The sequence below is a fragment of the Synchiropus splendidus genome, chromosome 7 (assembly GCF_027744825.2).
Source record: "Synchiropus splendidus isolate RoL2022-P1 chromosome 7, RoL_Sspl_1.0, whole genome shotgun sequence".
NCBI classification, from domain to species: Eukaryota; Metazoa; Chordata; class Actinopteri; order Syngnathiformes; family Callionymidae; genus Synchiropus; species Synchiropus splendidus.
The window spans coordinates 6,806,116-6,828,000 of record NC_071340.1 but is presented as its reverse complement, the minus strand read 5'-3'; the positions used below and the strand labels follow the sequence as shown (position 1 = coordinate 6,828,000).

The 21,885-nt window shown below is 38.2% G+C and overlaps 1 protein-coding gene across 10 annotated transcripts in view; it reads left to right on the top strand.

Annotated features, from left to right (window-relative positions):
• gpat2 (glycerol-3-phosphate acyltransferase 2, mitochondrial) overlaps positions 1-21,885 on the top strand; it is a 97,954-nt gene that overhangs the window by 30,308 nt on the left and 45,761 nt on the right. For 6 of the 10 annotated variants that reach the window (XR_008415609.1, XR_008415610.1, XR_008415611.1 and 3 more), the window contains exons 1-2: positions 16,659-16,795; positions 21,246-21,349. Coding sequence is in view for 6 of the 10 variants with exons in the window: in XM_053871857.1 (XP_053727832.1) it covers positions 21,278-21,349 (72 nt within the window). In the remaining 4 variants the exon portion in view is untranslated. Of the gene's footprint in view, positions 1-16,658; positions 16,796-21,245; positions 21,350-21,885 lie in introns of those variants that run through there. The other 4 variants (XM_053871853.1, XM_053871856.1, XM_053871855.1 and 1 more) reach the window with 1 other exon arrangement.

The following is a 21,885-nucleotide window of genomic DNA, read 5'->3' as shown; positions in this document are numbered from 1 at the left end:
GCATATTGCAATATACTGTGAATGGAAATCAGAAATATTGCTTTTTAAAGGAAATGATTCATTTCATCAATAATTCAAATCTGTTATTATGTACTGTACATGCACTTTTTCATGGCTCCCTCCTCTGTGCACTTATTCTTGACCAATGTAAAGAGAGCCACAAGGTCAGATGCAGTTCATTCGCACTTACTAGTCAGCAGTCAACTTAAGCTGGGTTTTCATTCCTCAGATGGAGCACTTTTTCTGCTGACCTAATCTTTACAAATCCTGGACTCCAGTCCACTTGTCTGTGTAATGAAGCAAGTAAAATTAATTAAGGATATACGGATCAACAAGACATATTTAGAGCCCAGAATGTGTTGTTGACGCCACATATTGGTAATAATCCATTTTTGTGTCATTTTCTTTGCACAGACTCTTCAACACTGAAGGGGATGATTGTTAGAAATGTTGTTTTTGTCAGCCATTCACTGTCTGATTTGTTTTTTGACCATGCTGTTTCTGCCAGAATGAAATTGATCAAAATCAAGACTGGTACTGTTGAAGCCTGGGCTCCATTAAAGGGAGCATTTTCAACTATTCACTCAGCTCCTTCTGACTGAAAGAGAGCTAACCCAGGGGTGTCCTACTCAATCACTCCAGGAGCCTAAACGGACCAAATGGCTGTTTGTTGAACTTAAAACGTTATCTTTTTGGGAATCAGCCTGGCTGACTGTCAGTGCAAAATCATCATGAGTCACAATATCTACATGCACTGGAGGAGAACAGATTTTTGGCTGTGAGAACACCAATGAAGTGACCGGGGATATATTATATGTGTTGCTTATTGGGCGCTTTAAAAGGCGTTTTAATGAATAAAACGCCTGTCATTTCATTAGCCTAATGTGACGAGGCTCGACATCTTTCCGGCAAGATTATTAGCACATAAAAATCCATATTGTAGTGATCACCACTGTGATTGGTTGAGTGGGCAATGGTGCATCATGTCACCGTGACACAGTTTATTGTTAAGAGTCATTGCACCTCTCATGCTAAGCTGTGTATGTGATTCAAATGAACGACTAACGTCTTCGAGTTAGCTGGACTGAAGGTAGTTCGACCAGAATCAACCTGTCATCGTTTCTTGTGTATGTTATTTTTCCGATTGACCTGCAGATCGCAATCGACGTGATGGTCATCCCTTTGCTGCAGCTTCATTTGGCTTGGGTCTTCAAATAACAGAACATTTCTGTTATTTCACTTGTTTCAGAGCTCAACCAAAAGTTAATGAAAAAGTTGTAAGTACCATCAACATGTCGCAGTTATTATCTTTCTGCCCATAAGATGTAGTGTTGGCACCGGTGCGTTTGTGTGCTCTATCAAATGAGGTTTTATAGATAATACAACTGACTGGCAAAGTCACGGTGCTTTAACAGCTTGTTTTCAACAATGAGTAAATTGTATGTGTGAAATGTCCTCTAATGCAATAAATGAACAGAGATAAAACATTGAACAAGGTCAGAATTCTGAGTGCACAAATGCATGGGAAAATCCATTTAGAAAACATGTGAAGGGAGGGAGTTTGAAAGTAGAGGGTGATTTGAGGATGGGTGAAATGACAAATACCACCTACTCTATATTTTAGTACACTAACAGATTTTTGGCTGTGTACACTGTTGTGTTCCAAGTACACTTTGTTCATAATTTATGTTTGTGTGTAACTAGTACAATTAGACAGTTGTGTATGATCAATCAACAAGGGTTAAATGTCCTCATTGTTTCTTTGTTAAATTTGTATTTGTCCCAGCTGCCATTGCATTAGTTGGTACTGTGTGGTACAGGTATACACACTGGCTAAAGGTTGAAGAAGATGAAAATAGGCCATGAATTACATGCTTTACATTCTTGAAAGTGAACACTTAGCTTGTAAAGCTGCTCACAGGGAGGGAATAAAAGTTACTCTTAGTGTACTTCATTCAAAGTGAAGTCTTTTCACTATGTGTCAAATTTGGGCATCACCATTTCAACAACTTAATCTTCGCATCAATACATGAATACAGAACATCTTCTGCAGAATGTAGAAAACAAGTGCTTAAATTCACATTTCATCTTTGTTTATTTTACATCTTCAAGTTGACTTGATGGTCCTTTTGACCAGTGGTTTTGATGGCAAGGGGAAGCTTTGTTCTTCATTTGTCAATGAACATTAATATTAAATGTTTGAGAAAATGTTCAGCTGGTATTTGGCTGATTTGTGAGTTTGAGATTTTAATTAAATTTCTCGTTGTGTAGTGACAGAGTCCTGTAGAGCAGCATGCTGATGAATCCCTGTGAGCTGCTTCATGCCAGCAGACAGAAGACACACCACACATGCTTGAAACCCGCCTGAGCCAAGATCTGCAGCTCTGCCAGCTTTTCTCATCACTGGCTGCCTGCTGTCAGACAGTGTGGGATGATAATGATGAGTAGAGCAAATTAATATGCAGTATTTACCAATCAGAGCTGTGCAGCTGGTTTATAATTCAGCATTCTTCACTGTGGATCTCACTGGCTAAATTTGATCACATCAGAACTACTTCTGCGGTTTCATAATTTAACAGAACGAATAAGTTTCAAATGTAATCATAATTGTTTTTTTATACATAGATACACGTACATAGACATATTCAAATATAGTACCATCAATTTATAGCCAGAAATTTCATAAATCTATTCTATAATTGTTTCTCGAAAACCTGAGTCCAGTTAAGGGGAGGCAGTTGAATTCTGTCACGACAGATTTTATCTCCTTTTAATGTATTCAGGAGCAAAATAAATCTACCTATGGATTCAAATTTAAATTTGAAGAAAGAGGATGGCTCTGAGGAATTCTATGTTTTCAATGTTTGTTCATTGTAGCAACCATTGTACCAACCTACGCAGCTAGGATGATAACAAGAACAACAAACAACAAACAAAGCAAACAAAAGCAATCTGTTTGCTTTTGTTCAGGGATGTTTTTCGCTACACAATGGCCACGGTTTCCACTAGTCTGAATGTACTTGAAATTCTTATGAGATTGAAATTCTTATACAAATATTTTCAAGACATTAAAAGAGCTTTAGTTTATATTAAGGTTATGTAAAAACTCTAATGTAGCCAACATCGTGATTTATTGTGCCACTGGCAAACTGATGCAGATGAATGATGAATAAAAACATATTTTGTTGTTTAATTGTGTATGTGGGTCCATCATTTGATTCAATTGTATACCAAATTCATTCAAATTGAAAAATGTGGCTTCTTGTGGCAAATATTCTTACATGATTAAACTGCGATTAATTGATATATAGGGTGAAGACTGGTATGAAACTATTTAAGTTTAAAAGCAGAATTGCCGTTTTGACACTTTTGACTTGAGATTACGCTGCAATCTCTGACTGTAACTCTGCCAAGTTATTAAGCACCACTAATGGGGGTTTTGACAGCGTTGGTCTGTCTGTCTGTGTTCAAAATAACTTGAAAAGTTACACCCAGATCAATGGAACAAATTATTTAATTTTGAGAGTGAAGAGGATCCCCATCAGGATCAAGTATTTTTTTAAAGGATTCTTTATTGGCAGAGGTTTTCCCTCTATGAGTGCTTTTCTACTCTAATACTATTGCTTCGTTTTCTTCACCCAAGATTACTTATCTGTTTTAGTTCCTGTCTTTATTGCGCTGACTTGGAATAAACAATCCAGTTTCTCAATATAAACCAGCTGAATTATATTACTGAAACGGTGCCACAGTGGATGGCTCTGACTCTGCATGCATCAGCAGTCTTATTGTTTTACAATAGGAAGCTGTGAGCTATCACTGTAATTGAATTGCATAACCAATGGGCACCTTCTATGTTAAACTTGTGGCTTGCTGACCCATAATTTCTGTCTCCAGCTGACAGATTAATTGCAGTAACTAAACATTAAACTGCTATTAAATTTCAAACCTGTCACAGTCCCAAAATTAAAACAACCTCTGTAATACATATACGATGGAAGTGAGTCAGATCGGACACTTTTTAGCACCATCAAGATTGAAGACTTCTACACCTGCTGGCTGGAATTGTAAAATAACTATTTGTCAATTCAGGATTCCACTGTTATAAGTAAAAAGTTATATATTTTGGCGTGTAGCATTTTTATTTTTCTGTTTGTCTGCGATATAAAGGTATAGAGTGATTTAAAAAACATAAAAAAGACTTAAAGATATAAGTCAGACCCCATATATATGTGTGTATATATATATATGTATATATATATATATGTATGTATGTATATATGGGGGTTTTTTTTATAACTTTATATTCTATCTTTTCTTTAAGTCAGACCCATGGTAGTCTGCAGAACTGCTGACAATTACAAGACAGTGGGGACCATAAAACACCACTGTGGAGGCTGAGAGACGGCCAAATTGTCTTCCTGCGCCTCATCTAGCTGGGACATTCTCTTCTGTCTTAAAACACTCTCATATCATAATGGATTTCTATAATGATTGCACAGAATTTCTGTTACACTCAACAAAAGACAGATGTCTTTTTAGTATTCCTCCTGTGAGGCTTCTCACACACTGTGAATTCATGTCGCTACTGTGCTGTGCTACTGTGAGGCAACATGGCAGAGCCCATTTATAGGCACTTTACCAACCTGTTAATGTAAACGTGCTTGTTGTTTACATTGTGTGTTGACGTGGGATGCAAGTGATGTATGTATGCACATATATCATGTTATCATATATCATGTTAGAGAGTGCTTGTACTGCAGTTTTCAGATTATTTATGTTATTTATCTTGCTGCCAAGTTTATTCATTTACAATTCTCTTCAGGCAGGGTTTTGAGAGTTAAAGTCGAGTTTGATGTGTTCCAAGAGAACGCGTTAGATAGTAGTTTATATACCAGAAGCTATTGGTTTCTGTCGATAACTGTAACTAACATCTGCATTACTTACTTGAACTATCCCTTGAGTAGTATTCAATTCTACTCTCGCAATGAATCACACCCTTTGTTTTAGGAGGAACAAAAAAAATATATAATCATAAGAAGAAGAAATAAAAAAACAAAAACTTTTAAATATTGAAGAAGTGGAATCTACATTTAAACAGGACCTCAGTTGATAGCCTGTATTTAAATACAGTATATCAAGGGTATAAAGGTATTTAGTTTAACCAAGAATTCTGTAGTAAATATATTCAAAGTGAGTATCGGAAAATGAACCACAATGGGCAGTTAACAGCTGAATTATGGTTTAATGTGAACACGGTTGGCTGAAGAAAACACATGCATAGGGGATAACCTTTACATATTTGCTCGGAATCCTCCATATGTCTCACAAAAAAGAACAATAATACTGACACGATAAAGGAAAAACCTGTTTAACTGGATGGACTTTGGACTCCTTTCCAACCTTGCTCAAGGTCAAAATGAAGATTGTACCGCCTACATATATCATTTGTAATTGTAATATTTCATCGACATATGAGCATATTCCAAATATCAATGAAGGTCAGCAGCCTTTGCCCCATCAGATTCAAGTTATGTGATGTAAACAACCAAGTCCTAATTACTATTTCAGACTCGGCAGTGAGGAGTTTTACAATTTTCTGCTTCACTCTCTTCTTTCACTCCCTCCTTACTTACTTCCTTTGGATCAGTAAATTATATGTTTCTATGTAGCAGTTGTTAGGAATCTAACGGAAGAAATCAATTCACCTATGTTTCACAATTTTTTTAAACAAAATTCAAAAAGCATTGATACTTTAACATCTTATCTAATCTATCGAATTTGCTTTGGAATTGGAGCCCCAGCTGTGTGCACTCATCAGGCCATCTATCTGCAGCCATTCTTCACTTGTTCATTTCTATTTTAGAATGTAAATAAAGAAATGTGACTACGCCTTTTTATGAACTTGTCCTTTTTTATCCTCTCGGCCTAAAACATGCCATCAAATCTCGACTGGTGTCGATATTGAGTTTACAATCGTGGCAAACCTAGACAAAATTTGATATCGGTATTTCTCCCAGAATTAATATTATTTGTGATTTTGTTGCATTTTGATGGGTATTATATTCATATTATGGGTAAATGGAAGGTGAGCTCCCTTGAAGGTATTGACCTAATCAAAAACACTAGTTTCATATTTTAGGCAAACTTTTATTCTCATATGTGAATAACACAATGACTTGAGTCAAATCTTTACGATGCACACAGTATAAATTGTACAGTTATTCTCCTGTCAAGAACTTGCCTGATGAAGTTATGGCTTTAAATTTTACTCCCTGAGCTCATAATTTAAGGTGCCTCAAAGATTTATCCTGAGTGTTATTGTAGTTTGTTGCTGCAATTCAAGGATCAATGATCATCAGATAACAGTATACCTACAAACTGACATGCCGGTTCTTCCAAAAGGCGCATCATGTCTGTTCCACGCACATTTACTCTGCGTGTTCATGCTGAAGTTGTTCCTGGCGATGGTTAAGGGATTAATATGTCAACTAGAGAAATTGATGGCAGCGATAACACCAGCCATGACCTGCGTTCTATTGATTTAGGTCCAAAGAGTAGAATTGCTGAAACAAGAAGATTGGATCACATTTCAATAACACTTGTTCTGTTCCACTGCTTTCCTGCCTGTCAGCTCTTTCGAGGCAGCAGGGGGATCCTGGGAATCTTGCTGATGCTGGAGAGCCACAATGATTCAAGTTAATGTGATTGGTAGCCTCTGGAAGGAAACATCATTCATAAATCAAGCCTGATTATCACATCCACTGTTTTGTTGAATGTCCATTTCTTGCAAGTGAGAATGAATAAATCAGAAGTGAGATTTACAAAGATACCTTTAATTACCTGCATCAGGATCACTGATAATAGCTGGACAGGTCTTTATTACGCCAATATTTTGGTTGGTACTTTAATACAGTACTTTGTGCATCTGGCACTCTGGCACAGATGAGATGAGAGGATCAATCACAGTTAGTTTAGCTCCTGAAGGAAACCTCATCGACCAAAAATGACACTGGAAGCCAGGATGATAAGCAGGAGGTAATAAAAGTAGATGAGAAAAAATCGTGATGGAAAAGGAAATTAACTTAATATTTCGACATTTGAATGGGTAGATATGAGTCATTAGTCAAGTGAATTGAGAGAGAGAACAATGGCAAAGATTACTCTGGGGGCCTAAACTGGATTAGAATTTTGGAAGATATGGGGAAATAAGCCTGTAACTATTCCAAACTTATTTAACATATGATGAAAGCTGCAATGTCCCCAACAAAGCTATCATATGAGGGCAAATGCATACATGCTGTGTTCATGTTCTGATTTAATCACATTAATGCTAGTATTTAATTGATGGGCATTTATGAATGAATATTTATTTCAATCAATCTAATACATGGTAATTACATTTAACATTTACTCGCCTTACATTTCTTCTCATTACATTATGTCTCTTTGGATATATTTCATATCGTGTAAACCACATGTCATCATACATTTTTGGAAGAGCCGAGTAGAGAACAGTAAGAACATTTCCTATAAATTCTGACACGTATTCCCACTTTTCCAGAGCAGTGGTTATGTGTTGCTTTGTGCAATATTGTCAGTGCCATTGAATGCATTACTGTCCTTCACTTGTGTGTCACTGTCAGTCAGTTGCTTGTGATCTCTGAAGTCTCTTCTCCAGAATAGTATAGCTGTTTCTCTGTCAAAACCGTCTTCTTGAAAACCTAATGTTGTTTAGATTTTGTCGGTGACTTACTCATTTTCGCTCCCCATTGTTGAGTGTACAGTTGTCTCAGTGTGGTTCCAGCATACGGTCGGTTGAAGTTCCCTCTTCTTCTCGGCTCCTCCTCATCAGGACATAGTTTAAACCAGTGATTCTTGACCATGGTTGGGCCACGAGCACCTACTAGAGGGCCGCTAAAGGTTTTTTTTATTTTACACCTTTAGGCCGTGAGGGCCGCAAGATGCTCAATTTTAATATATCAGCCACATATGGCAGCAGTATTGTGTCTCTGAATTAACTTCGTGAAAAGTTCCTGAAAAGAAAAAATGATAAAGAAAGTGTTGCCGCCCCCCCAACAGTGAAAACTGTTCATGAATGCACCTGTTGAAGCAATTTTGAAAATTAATTTAATTAATAACATTTTGTGGCAATACTTTCATTTACTTATATCTTCTTTGGAGTTTAAATAAAAATTTTTTTTTTATTTTATGATATTTAGACATGGTTTTATTATGTTTATTTTATTCATTATTTTATTCAGTCTTTCCAATTTTCTCAACAGTTTGCATCAAGTGTATTTTTTTTTCTTTAGTAAATTTGCTGAATATGACTTACATCTGGTTCTGCTGCTGGTTGGACTTTTCAATGACATTAAATATCTTTGCAATGATCACATGGTTTCATGTCATTTCACAACCTTTTGGTTTGTTTACGTTTAAGTAGATTAAACATGGTTATTGATCACAAATGAAATCAAGAGTCATGAATCAGTTCTATTACTTATATGGGCCCCGGGCCTACTTTTTCTGGGAAAGGTGGGCCCCAAGATCAAAAAGGCTAAGAACCCTTGGTTTAAACAGACTTTGTAGATGACCCGGTAGCAGTCCATTTCTGGCTCTAAATATGGCCAGCTCCAGTTTTGGTCTCTCTGCTAGCTCAGGAAACTTCAGTAATCCTGCTTTTGCAAACTGTTCACCCATATGTACTCTGTATTATACCTGCTTTCCAAGAGGCTTTTTGTGGCAGAAAAGTGGTCTTGTAATACTACAATGAAGTATTTTTTTGTCTGACCTGCAACACCACACAAATGTCCGCACCACAGACCCGATGGAGCAGTTGACACGGTGTGTCACTTCAAACCGTGAATTTATACTCACGCTGCAAAACTTTATTAAGCCTTATTTTAGTAAAAATATCTCATCCCACTTGATTTAAGATAAATTCACCATATAAATGTCTTTTCAGCAAGATGAATAGACTTATTTTTAGACAATGCTTATTTGATTTGGATTATTTGAATTGGCAATAAATTTGATTCTGATTCAGATTCTAAAAAACCTTATGTCCTCATGGGGTCCTTTTGCTGGTCCCCACGGGTCCAAACCTCCATTTGAGGAAGACTTACACATTAACTGGGTCAATTATGTCAATACAAACATGTGTGTGTTTTTTCACTTTTTCCCATACTTGTGGGGACATTTTGAGGTTTCTCATTGCAGTAATGTTTTCCCCAGCCTCTTACCCTAAACCTAACCATCCAAAGCAAATGCCTAAACTTAATCGTGACTCTGAACCAAACTTAAACCTGATTATAATGACCCAGTTAATTTGTATGTCTTCATCCTCAAATTGAGGCTTAACCTTGTGAGGTTAGTTAGTGTTTTGTCAAGAATTGGTCTCTACAAAGTAGGATAGACAAGTCCAAACGTGTGTGTGTGTGTGTGAACATTTTAAGGGGTTCATGGAATCCAAACAAATTTGAACATGTTACTCTGACTTAGGAATAATTGTGTTATTGTCTATAAATTGTACCATCCACGTCTACATATTATGTGGTTGACTGGCTCTAATAACAAGAGAGTTCTGTTTTCAATGCTAATTTAGTGGAAATATTTTAATGGACCTTGTGTGTGTGTATGTCGTTCCTCAGTTCAAATGATTTTTGTGCTGTCTTAGGTGAAAAAAGTAATTGGCTGCAGTGTTAACTAGATGAAAGCCTTTGTTGTGTGACATGAGAAGAGAACAATGAATGAAGAAAGGGTCAGGATTCATCCGCTTTTCTTGGCTGTTGTCTCTTCATTAAAATATGCTTGAAGAGTTGCTTCATACGGTTCAGTGGGGTCAAATCCAGCCAAAATGAGATGTGCTTCTGAGAGAGGAGAAAGACCATAAAGACTGCAGAAGTTGATTACAAATGTAACAGAAAACAAGAGTTGTTTCATCGCGAAATTAGAAGAGCTCTTACCTCGGGCTGCCATTGGGAACGTGTCTGTTCTCCACTTGAGAGCTGTGTTGTTTATCTGCGCAGCTGCTTGGAAGAGAGCAGGAGGGAAAAAACTTGAGCCTGCACGCTCAAGTTAACAAATTCATAGCGTTGTGATTTTGTGTCTTAGAGAAATACCTCAGCACCCTCGTGAATTTGCTTGTATAATCTGTTATTACTTATCAATTCTTTTATGTCCCACCACATTTCAAGACTTAATTGCCTCCCATTTGCCTTATTATCATTTGCTCATTTTGCCATATGTTCGGAAGTGGTGAATTCTGTTGGACCAAGTCTGAGGGACTTTGATTTCTTCTTAATTAAATACCATGGTAGTCATTATTCTAACTCAGCACATGCAACATAATATGACACGCTATATTTATTTTTTAGTGCAAATCACTATTTTGATTAAAAACTGGGGCCCACAAATAAAAATTTGAAAGCAGAATCACATTCTCCCTCCCTGGGTGACGCCAAAGTCAGTCTTCTACCTGACATGTTAGGGTTTCAATTGAAGCATATATTGTTTTCCGTGGCATATACTGATACTGTGCACAGCATGCCACTTTGAAGAAAAACGTAGGTTAGGGTTAAGCCAACTTCTGCGCTCTTTTAAAAAATGGCCTAAAATGCATTTTCAGTTTTCGTTCAAATCACTGTTACCACCAAAAAACAACAGCATGGCTGAAACCGGATCTTGTGATGACGCAAGAAAAACCCCAGCCAGAATGCGTTTACACCTGTATCATATTGTGTGTTGTTATGTGTTTTGTAATCGCCTTTTTCAAGTTCATAGCATGTATATATATAGCATATATTGCTAGATGGAAGTATGCATCCTATGCCAGCCTACACAGGATTCCAGATTCTTTATCTACAGTAAGCCATGTTTTCATGTTACCCGTGACCAAATCTTCAAAGAGAAGGCAATCCACCTATTTTTTAGCTGTGATATTCTATTCATTTTTTCCTGGACATTTAAATTCACGATTGTAGCTTCTCGTCAAATCCGTACTGTTAAAGAGGAACAACAAAGCTGAAACAGGGACTGGCACAGAGCCGTGTCTTGAGATTGGTTCCCCGAGCTGCAGAGCATCATGGGAATCTGTTTCTCCACTGCACGCCTTAGAAGCCGGTCTCTGAGAATATTGTCTGACATTAAACCGGTCCTTGGAACTAAAAAGCCTGGGGACCACTGTTGTAAGGGCATTTAGAGGCTCTGGGAGGACTTTTCTTTTTCTTTTACCATTGTTAAGAGGTAACTGACCACCAATCCCAGTCTGTATAGGTTGCCCTATTATTTAGGCGTATCACCACCACAAGGAACAATGCATGAATGAAATTTACATAATTGTCTAATATAGTTTGTTCTGTTGAGTTTCAACGCTAAATAAGTGTGCAGTATAGTTCTAAGTGAATCGAAGTGGACGCTCACCATTAGAATGCAGGTAGCTTCAGTATCAGTGCAGAAATGCCAAACTGTTGCATTATGGATGGATGTTCTAGTAGTGGCAGTGCGCCTGTAACGCTGTACTTCTAACCAAAAGAAGCATGTCAGTAAAAGTCTGAGCAAGTCCCACTGTTCACACAAACACATTACCGGTATATGTTTTGTACTGCTGTCCTACTGATGAGAGTTTTACATTACATTGACATTGGTGTTCAGTGTTGCTTCCACAACAAAGTGTTTTCAATTAAAATAAGTCCTTCATTTACATGTTTCCTCAAAAAGCATTGGCAAAAATCCCTCATTATTCGCTGATATTGCTGCTACTTCCACTGCTACAGTGCACCGGTGTTTTGTACCTCCAATGACGTCACAAGGTGGCAGCTGCTTCTGACCCACAGAATCACAATGTATTTTATACTTGCATATAGAAACAAAATTACATTTTTTTTAGGATGCACAGATTGAAAACCCAGATCATTTTGTACAGTATTATGTGTTGGTTGATGTTAGACTCGGATCCTCCAGTACCCAAACCGCATTTTGGGATGGAATACCATAGTGTAGTATTATTGGATTTGTAAGGGTCCTGCTGTGTTTAGCCCATAGACAATCAGCAGACTATTAACACCTGTACTTGGTGGCCATTATCTGCCATGGTAAAAAATGTACCTGTTGATCAATGTTCCGGCTCTCACCTATGGCCATGAACTTTGGGGACACTAAAAAGAACTAGAGTAAAGTGAGTGAGTAAAAAGAACAAGACAGAGCAAGCAAATGGTTGTACTCTCCCTTAGTAGGGTCAGGAGCAAAAGCCACCTGTGACTAGAGCTGTTGCTTCCTTGTATTGAGACAAGCCACCTCAAGTGGTCATCAATTTGTCTGCATATCTAACTTGTGAGTGATGCAGTTGCTCGACTCCATTCTCTCATCATGAAACAGGACCAGGACAAAAAACAAAGTCCACTATTATCTGCTGTGAAGACATTTTAATGTGTATAAATGCTATGTAAGGAAGAAGGGTGTAAACAAACTACTCCTGGCAACAGTGGCTGTCACTGCACAGCTAGATGAGGGAGTTGTTTCATGGTCTTTTGACCTTACCACTGTTAGTTGGGTATTTCCGGGCTTTCCTTCCAGCCTACATTCCTTTGGTTAGGGTTCATCATGTTGCCTATGGATTGATACTATTTTGAAAGCGTGTCTTGCTTTTGTAAGGCTAAGACAAATTGAGCTTTGTTCAGCTCATTAGCCCCAGAGAATGCTATGCTGTTTTTCCTTTTAAGAGAAGTGAACTTTGAGAAGAATATGTTCATACAGACAGCTCTGTATTCTCTCAGCCACTCTGAGAAAGTTGACCGTTGTCAGCCCACAGGCTTCTTATTGAGCCACCTAATGACCCTCACATGTCTCCTTGTCTCACTGTGACACGGAACCGCAGAGCCCTCAGCCTCGATCATATTGCATTTATCAGATGGTAACGTAGGGATCATGAGACTTTTTTTTTTACTAAGATGTTTCCAAATCACTTGCAGCTATTATACAGTCCCACTAGCCATTCACCAACAGAAAGTGCTATGCAGTTAGAAATAATAGGAAATCTGATGTTATATTGATAATGCATATTATTGATGATGAATAGTTGATGATATTGAGGTTATTGAACTAACTTCAATCATTGAGCTTTATAGTAACTGTTTAGTGTTTTCCTGGACCTACCATTTCATCAGCCTCCTGACCAGCAGGTGACTTCAAGGACTATCACATTTAGCCCTAGGACCAGCCGAACTGAGGACCCACTAGCATGTGCACTCTCACCTTTCATCTATTTGGTATACACAACAGCGATTTCCCTTTGCAAAAGATACACTGCTGTCTGACACCATAGGTGGGAGGTTGTTCTGCCTCCTCCCCTCTAGTGCCAGATCCATGGGATTATGACAAAATGTCTTCTTTTTCTTCCCCCAGGCCAAAAGAGGACAAGTCACTATTTCTATTTTTTTTTTGTTCATGTGAACTGTTGTGGCTTGTGGCTTTGTGGCATTCTTGTCAGTTTGTGATGTTTCATCATTTCATGCAGACTGAACAATCCGATTAATATGCATACGGGTGTTGCAGAGGTTAAAAGTGTAATCTGATACTGTGATGATATCGGTAATACACACAACAGAAGATAAATTATCTGCCAATGGAATCGTAACTGATTCCTAGACATTTCAGCAAGTTCTTTGCTTATCCACCTTCCAGCCTGAATAGTATTCCATTTTTGATTCTGAGCCAGTTAGAACTCCATGTCCCCACATGACTGATGGAGATGCACCTGCGGGCAGAGCTTAGTCAGAAGGATAATGTCTGAAATAGATCATTTGTGTCTCTACTTTGTTTTTGTTAATATACTTAATATTTTTTTCTCGGTTTGTGGGTTGGCTGCTGTTTGCTGCCAACGATTAGAGTGAAGTTAATTATGGACAGTTTTATATGAATCAACTTTATACTTGAGATGCTTTTAAGTCTTCTAACTCATATTTTTAATGTTGATAGCTGCTGCATTTCCAACTGCCCATCAGTAGGACTTGTTTTCTCAAAAAGCACACTGGTCTGAGATTGAATTTTGTAGCCTATTGTTTTGCCAAAATCACAATTATATTTCTATTTTATCACACCTATCAAATGCACTTAACACCTTCAGTATTTAGTCTTGTATGGATGATCATAATCGACTAGTCGGAGAAAAAGCTATTTATCACTCTAAAGTTCACAGGCTGTGAGCTGATCTGCTTCCTTTCACATGGAAGTACTGATTGAAGAGTTTCTACATATAAAACCATGTATCAGTCTGTTGGCTGCATTATTGTTGGCCTCTTCATGGTGTGTCTTCCTGTGTTGTGAAGCTTAAAGGAGTCACTTCACTACCCATATCTGTCTTTCACGCGTCATGCGGATTAATTAAAGTCGACGTCGCCGTGGTGTTTTTCTTTTCAGTTACAACACCTAAAGAGGCTTGTTACGGTGATGGGTGCAACAAAAAACTCCAATTGCTTGTTTTCAATCCCTCTCATGTTGGATTGTGCACTGCACTGTAAGATGAATTACAAACCTGTGTTCGTAAAAACTGTTACTAAGAATCACAATCATGTTGGCGGAGGACTCTTGCCTAAGAAATTTGTCAGATCAGGCCAGGTGCAGAGAACAGACTGGATGATGGAGGTGCAGAGCACCACCAGCAGCTCTTGAGTCAGGTTTTACACAGTCTGTCAGTCTTTCTTTGCCTGTACGTAAAGATAAAATTGATGGAGATGTACATTCAGATGTACTTGTCGTTATGATTGTTTTTTAAGATTACTTCATATATGTGTTAAGACAATATATTCAGCAGCCATATACCGCCCACAAAAATGTATTGTCTTCATGTGGCCGCTGCATATGGGCACTTGTGCAGTGGGTCTCATCAAAACAGCAAAACACTGATAATGGCATGGAATTATACATTGGCTGGTTATCCTTTTTCTTTCAAAGTAAGTGCCTCTTAGATCTCTGTCCTCAAACAATCGCACTCTCATTTTCATTCTTCAAAAACTTGCTTTATGGCTTATGTTTTATTCATTTTCAAAGTTGACTTCTCAACAATGTTTGGAATTCTATACATAAGAATGTTGTTGTTCTTAGACTGCATAAACAACAACTGGAAAAAATTTGATTCTGCTATTGTGCTCTCCCAATACCTTGCAGTTATTCATGTGTTTTGGTGGTATATCTACATATATTATTGAAATAGTGGTAGCGCCGCCATATCCCTCTGTTAATGGGAAAGGTTCCTGACCCCAGATCATTAAGACAATTTGTGACCAGAGCTGCTGCTAGCCATTCAGAGAGCAACCCAAGCCTTTTGGCCTTTAACTTAATGACTTGTATCATGCAAATGCAGTTGTACATCCTCCTGTGATAGTGTCAGAGCTAATGACTGTCTAAAGAAGTATTTGAAAGTATTTAGTTGAAAGAGTGAGAAGTATTTTCCCCCAGACTTTGCCATATAAGTTGATGCCTAACGTCATCCTGACTTGTGGGTCATTTCTGGAAGCATCTTCTTACTTTAATTTCCCTTCTAATACATTTCAACTGTGATTTGTAGTTCCTGCTTAGATGTTTCTTATTCATTTTTAGAAAATAATATTTTCTTTTCTCTGCCCTATAAAGTTTTTTAAAGCTCATTCCTTAAGTTTTTCTCAGGCTTACCATAAATAAACAAAAACATGTCAAATGAGTTTCACACAAAACTTGATTAGATTTAATAGTAAATGCTTCAGTGTAGCAGCAGCATGAAAGCAGCCCTTTGATCAGAGACTTGCAAGCTTCTATTTCTGTGATTACATCAGTCATCCCTTACTGATGCGTCCTGCACTTCTAAATGTAGCCAACCAGCTGACAACCTGAGGAGATGCTGAACACCTCAACTGAATATTTTCTGTTGCTGCCTCTTACCACCTCTCACCTCTGAATGCTACCCTGTCATCACAGTCAAAGATTCTGGCTCAACATTTTGACCAAGCTATTCAATGACATTTTTTTGAATTGGACTCTGGTCAGGGTTCTCCATGTTGCCTGTGGATTGATACTTTTCCACACAATACATTGTTAGTCTTAACTTCATTTGGAGGTTTATTTATAGAAGATGCCCTCTACTTTGTTTTTGAATTAAAACCATTTTGGATAATGTAAGGGCACAGTATGAGCACAACAGCTCAACACTGTGGGACTAATCTAATCTGAAATATATATGGTTGGACCTGACAGGTAGACTCAAGGTAGACACAAATTCACAGACATGGGACAATGCACCACTGTTATGTACTGTAATATATATATATCACATTGAGCTGTATGCGGTTCAGGGATGTATTGTGTAAAGTAGGCCACAGTTACTTTTCCTGACGCATTCAACTCAACGCTCTCATTGTTGCGTGCGTGCATGAATTCCCAGAAGAAAAGGTCTATTGAAGTGAATTCATATTATTACAAGGTATCTTTTCACCATCACAAATCCCTCCAGTTAATTTTCCTGCTAATGTTATTTGTGTGGATCCATATCACAAAATTATTTGAGACTTTTTAAGTTTTTAAATCCCACAGGGTGATGTCCTTGACCTCTTGTTTTCCTATAGGGGTCGCAGAAGGCTGAAGCCTATCCCAGCTGCTTTGGGCGAGAGAGGCAGGGGATGTCCGGAGCAGGTCGCCTGCGTACCACAGGGCACAGAGAGGCAAACCGTTCACGCTCACACCCATGGACATTTAGAGTACTAAATTAACCTCCTCCCCGGCAGGAAACCTGAGTGCCTAGTATAAAGCCACACAAGCACGGTGAAAAGTAAGTCCTCTCAGACAACAGTTACATGACAACACTGAAAAACAAATTATTGCCTGAATAGCCTGGCTAAGATCGGACATAAAGAGCTTAGTCTAAGAATATGGGAGAGAAATCCTCTTTGTCAAACATCACTACCTGGACAATGAGGTTAATAGCACGATTAAGCCTGCATGTAGCTGTTTAGCTTAACTATGACTGGTTGACCTGCACCGATGCGAGTTTCTGCTGCAAGATGGACACAGTTGAAGAGTCAATTCCACAGGAAACAGTGAAGACACTCTAATAGCTGTGTAGGGACTCAAGCACACACCGGTCTGAGCATGAGTCTGTTGTGCGGATATTTAACAGTGATATTAAAACTTAAAACCAGATCGGACTGTGGTTGGTTTTTTTTTTCATCAAGCATTGTTCAACACTTAGGCACATTAAATGGCACAGCTTTTGATCTTCCATGTTGTCAGAGTTGTTTGTAAGCTGAAACGTCACCTGAACATATGGTGAAGTCTGAAACAACAATACTCTCCTGTTCCGTGAAATTTCGCTTTTGAAAAAAAGCCTACACGATGCATAACCCGAGAGCTCAACATTAAAAAAAAAGACCAAGATTGCAGGTTTTGCTGAAAACTACTCATGTTCGATGGAGCTCTGTCAAAGTTTCATGCTAAACCAGAACTTTTATTTCCATCAGAATCTGTAAATCCTAAGATTTTCCCATGTACTTAAACACCAATGAACTCCTTAGATGAATAAAACTGTCAACTTAAGGACAAACTCATGAACTGAGGGACATCTGGGCACATCAACAGTGACAGCATGGATCATCATTCATTTTTGTTGTACTTTGTAGTCCTTGTCAATCATTCAATTTAAAACAGCTTTTTGACTTTGAAATTACAAACATCAAAAATGATATTTTGACGCATGTATAAAAACCTTGCTGCAGATGGAACCTGAACTCTACCACTGAGCCATGCTGCCTATTGTAAGCATGCTATCGATGGTCTTTTTTGTTCCCGATGTGTATTGTGCTGGGTTCTACTCTGTTTTCTTTGTGTGATAATTTATTTAGAATGTGCAGCCTAATGACCTTTGTGCTGTATCATTTAGCAGCTCTAACCGATCGATCAACATCAGCAGGGAGAAGATATGTGGGCATGTGTGAGATTTATTATTTTTCTTTTCATCTGTCTACATCATGTACTGAGAGTGTGGGAGAGAGCCAACCGTACGAAACACGATGTGGTGTTACGCAGGTTGGCCTTGGCTTACTGCTGCCTTTATCTGTTCCCATTTGGTTGTGAATTCCCTCTGGAGTGGCTTATATAACCCCATTAGAGCTGATTCCCTGCTTGTGTAATTTACATTTCTACATGCTTTAGTCACCGAATTTCTACTACCTTGTCTCCTCCATCAACCCCAGTACCTGAAAGCTGCGCCCTTCTTTTATCAGTGACGGTATTCTCACTGGATTTGATAATGAATGTGGGAACTTGGGATAGAAGAAATGGATCATCAGGCCTTTGGGAATACTTTGGTTTTAATTAGCCAAAGGGGTTGAGTAGGATTACACACAAAGAGGAGACATCTCCCCTTGACACTCATGAAAGGATGGAATCAGATAGTTTTAACCACTAATAGGAACTACTGCCAATGAATGTTCCACGTGACAGCAGTTTATCTTAAAACTTTGTGTTGTAATAATTCTGAGCTGTTATAAGTGGGATGGTTGAATCTTGTACAGTGGTACCTCGGTTTTCGACCAAATCGGAGTTCGAACAAAAATTTTGAGATTTTTTTGCTTCGGATTTCGAACGAAAATCCAGAACTTGAACGCCCCCGAAAAAAGCCGGAAAAAATGCATGTCTGTATGTATGCAGGCGTGTCCCGTTGGCTACATTTACTGAGTGTTTTTTCTTCATACTGAGGTGTAAAACCTTTCCTGTCTCCACACTGGACTGTGGTAGAGTGTCACAGGGGAGGTGCTCGCTCTCCACACCTCCGAGGCTGGAGCGCTCACTCCAGGGTTTGATGTCCTGTTGTGGGCTGGAGCTGGGACAGGGATGAGGCGAGTCTGGGACAGAGCGTGACTTGGTTTATGACTTTGTCACAGCCAAACTGCACAGAAGCGCACATTCAGAGCTGGACACGCACCGGGCACCTCTTCACTTCTGGAGAGACGTCACTCACTCGGCAACCCCTCCCACATGCAGCGGCCACACACATAGACGAACAGCGCACCTGCAGCAGACACTCGACTGTACATTCACTCCTACAAAAGACTATTTTAAGGCTTGGAACGCATAATTTCTTTTTCCATTAATTCTAATGGGAAAAATCGATTCGGATTTCGAACAAATTGCTTCTCGAACGGCTGTCTGGAACGGATTGTGGTCAAGAACCGAGGTACCACTGTATTTGCTTGTGAAACATCTCAAACTCAAATTCATTCAGTTTTCATTTTTCGCTATCACCTTGTGTTCATCTTTTTTTTTATATACTAAAATAATTTATTTCACACTGTCTTGAGCCTGGGAACATTTTAGTTTGTAGAAGATGGGTACAGAATTAAGGGAGGTAATTTGGTATTATTTCAGCACTTAATTTTGTTATTATTAAGAATTTTAGAACTTTTGATGTGCTCACTTATTGCATTTATGTTGATGGATCTATTTCCATTTATTTAATGTGCTGATACAACAAGCAACAGGTTCAGTTCAGTGTTCAGTATTGTTGCGCGGAAATGTGTTCTTACTGTTTTATTGTGCGTGAACTTTAGACACATCCCTGATTTGCTTCATTTTGTAATCATTTGGTGATTGTCAAAGAACAAAGCAATATGCTCCCTGATTGGTGGCATACAGTATGTCAAATGCTTGGAAAAAAGTCTTCTAACCATAGTAATGTAAATTTAACTTAAAATTAGTGCTGTCATTTTAACGGATTCATTCGATTAATTAATTACGCCGCAATTTAATGCAATTAATTATGAGTATCAACGGTGGCGAGCCATTGCTTGCGCATTTGAATTTTGGCCCATTGAAGGACCCATAGAGGCGTGTTATACTTCTATTATTCATTTCTGAATTGCTATATTGAGCTTAAGTACCTATTTAGGACAGCCTTATTTTATTTCAGAATTTTATTTATTTAACTGAATTACTGTATTTGTATTACATTTTTTAAAACAGCCTTATTTTATTTATTTGACTGTATTGCTGTGTCTGTTTTACATTTTTGAAGACAGCTTTATTTTATTTATTTCACTGTATTGCTGTATTTGTTATACATTTTTGAACAATGCACCTGGCCTAACTGGTTAGCGCTGATGTGCTTGACCTTTACTTTTGGATTTCATTCATGAAGCACAGTTCACCAAAAAAAAAAAAAAAAAGGATTTCAAATCTTCTCTTCTTACTGTATACAATTTTTTAATATCCTAGAACTGAAATTCTTTATCAGGAGACCTTTAGCAGATATGACATGAAAATGCGATTAATTCGATGAATTAATTACAAAATCCTGTAACTAATTCGATTAATTTTTTTAATCGACTGACAGCACTAGTTCAAATACCACAAATTGAAAAGTATTCGATTTGATTTTTATGTGAGATTAAAATCAAAGAATAATTCGATTAATGAATTTTGCACCATAATTAATGAATCATTCTTTTTTATTTTATTTTTTTTAATAACTTATTATGGCGCTCTTATACAGCATTTCCTTGACCGTGCTCCTGTTGTTTTGTCTGGAACTTTAATGAAGTCAGTTTTATTAAATCAATCCTAATGGCAAGTAATGACTGATTGAAGTTTCATCACCATTTCTTATCTGACCTACAAGTTATATGAAATTACAGCATGACCTTTGTTGTTAGCTTTCATTTGGCAAAGGTACCGGCTTTAGTTACGAGGGAGTAATTCTTCAGTTGATGGCCATGGACTCAGCTTTTCAGGATTTATCCTGCTCTACTGTGTCCTTTCAACACCTGTACATCACTGTGCAGCAGGTGACCTCAACCTCTAAATGGCTGTGCTGCTCCCTATATTCCTGCCTGAATACTGAGCCCAACTTTTGAAACAAAAGTTGAGTTCTGGTCTTGACAAAGGAAACACTGCATCAAAGTAACAGGCAGCAACAATCGACTGCCCTCTAAATTGAAAATAATGAAAGGAAGGTCAGGAATTTGAGGTAATCCATGCTGGGGGAGGGATAAAACGGTAATTTGATGCTTTGGGCACAGGTTGCTGAAGTGGTGACAAATATTGTCAACCTGTGCACAAACCAGGGATAAAATCATTTTTGTGGCAGATAGTGTGGATAAAGAATGGTCATCGGAGCATGTTTTGGAAGTTGTTGACATTGAGTGGTGAATAATTGGTCACGATTACCACAAACAGTTTTTGATCAATTCAAATGACAGTGTTCATCTGCTCTGTTTTTTTGGTAGGTTTCCGACCGATATTCCGCAGGGGTCTCAAAATGATGCAGGAGAGGCACGACGGAATAAATATGGACCTGGTGGTTTCATCAAAGCCAGGGAGTAGACCCATAGTAAGAATAGTGTTTATTTTGTCTGCATGCACTAATTCCACATTCTTTGTTTCTCTCAGCCAGAGGTAAACACAACACAACCACATGTGTTCTATTCCGTTTGATGTTTCTCACAGAAGAATACTGTGGCATGCAGTGAAAGTTAATCGCTCTGACTCTGAAAGAAACAAGTGAAGGAAATAATGGCATCAATTAAGTTCACTGCTGTTGTTTTGGGGTAGTGAAAGCAGATAGCCAACTAATCCCATCGGAGAAGTTTCTAAAAAGATGGAAAATGGTGTGAGACTTATTACTGTTTATTAGCGTTCTTAAAATGTGTTCTCTTCAGTGAGTTAACTGTCTTCTGTTAAATCGATCTAATGGTACTTATTTGGCTTTAGATGTCATGGGATTAACTTCAGTAAGTGGCTATAGCCTGCAGACTCAGTCCTAAAAGAGGACCTTTTTGCCCATTGTTGACGTTGAAGTTAGCTTTGTGTGGCATGCTGACGCATTAATAAACATTTCCCCTGCATTTTCTGACCAGGACAAGTTCT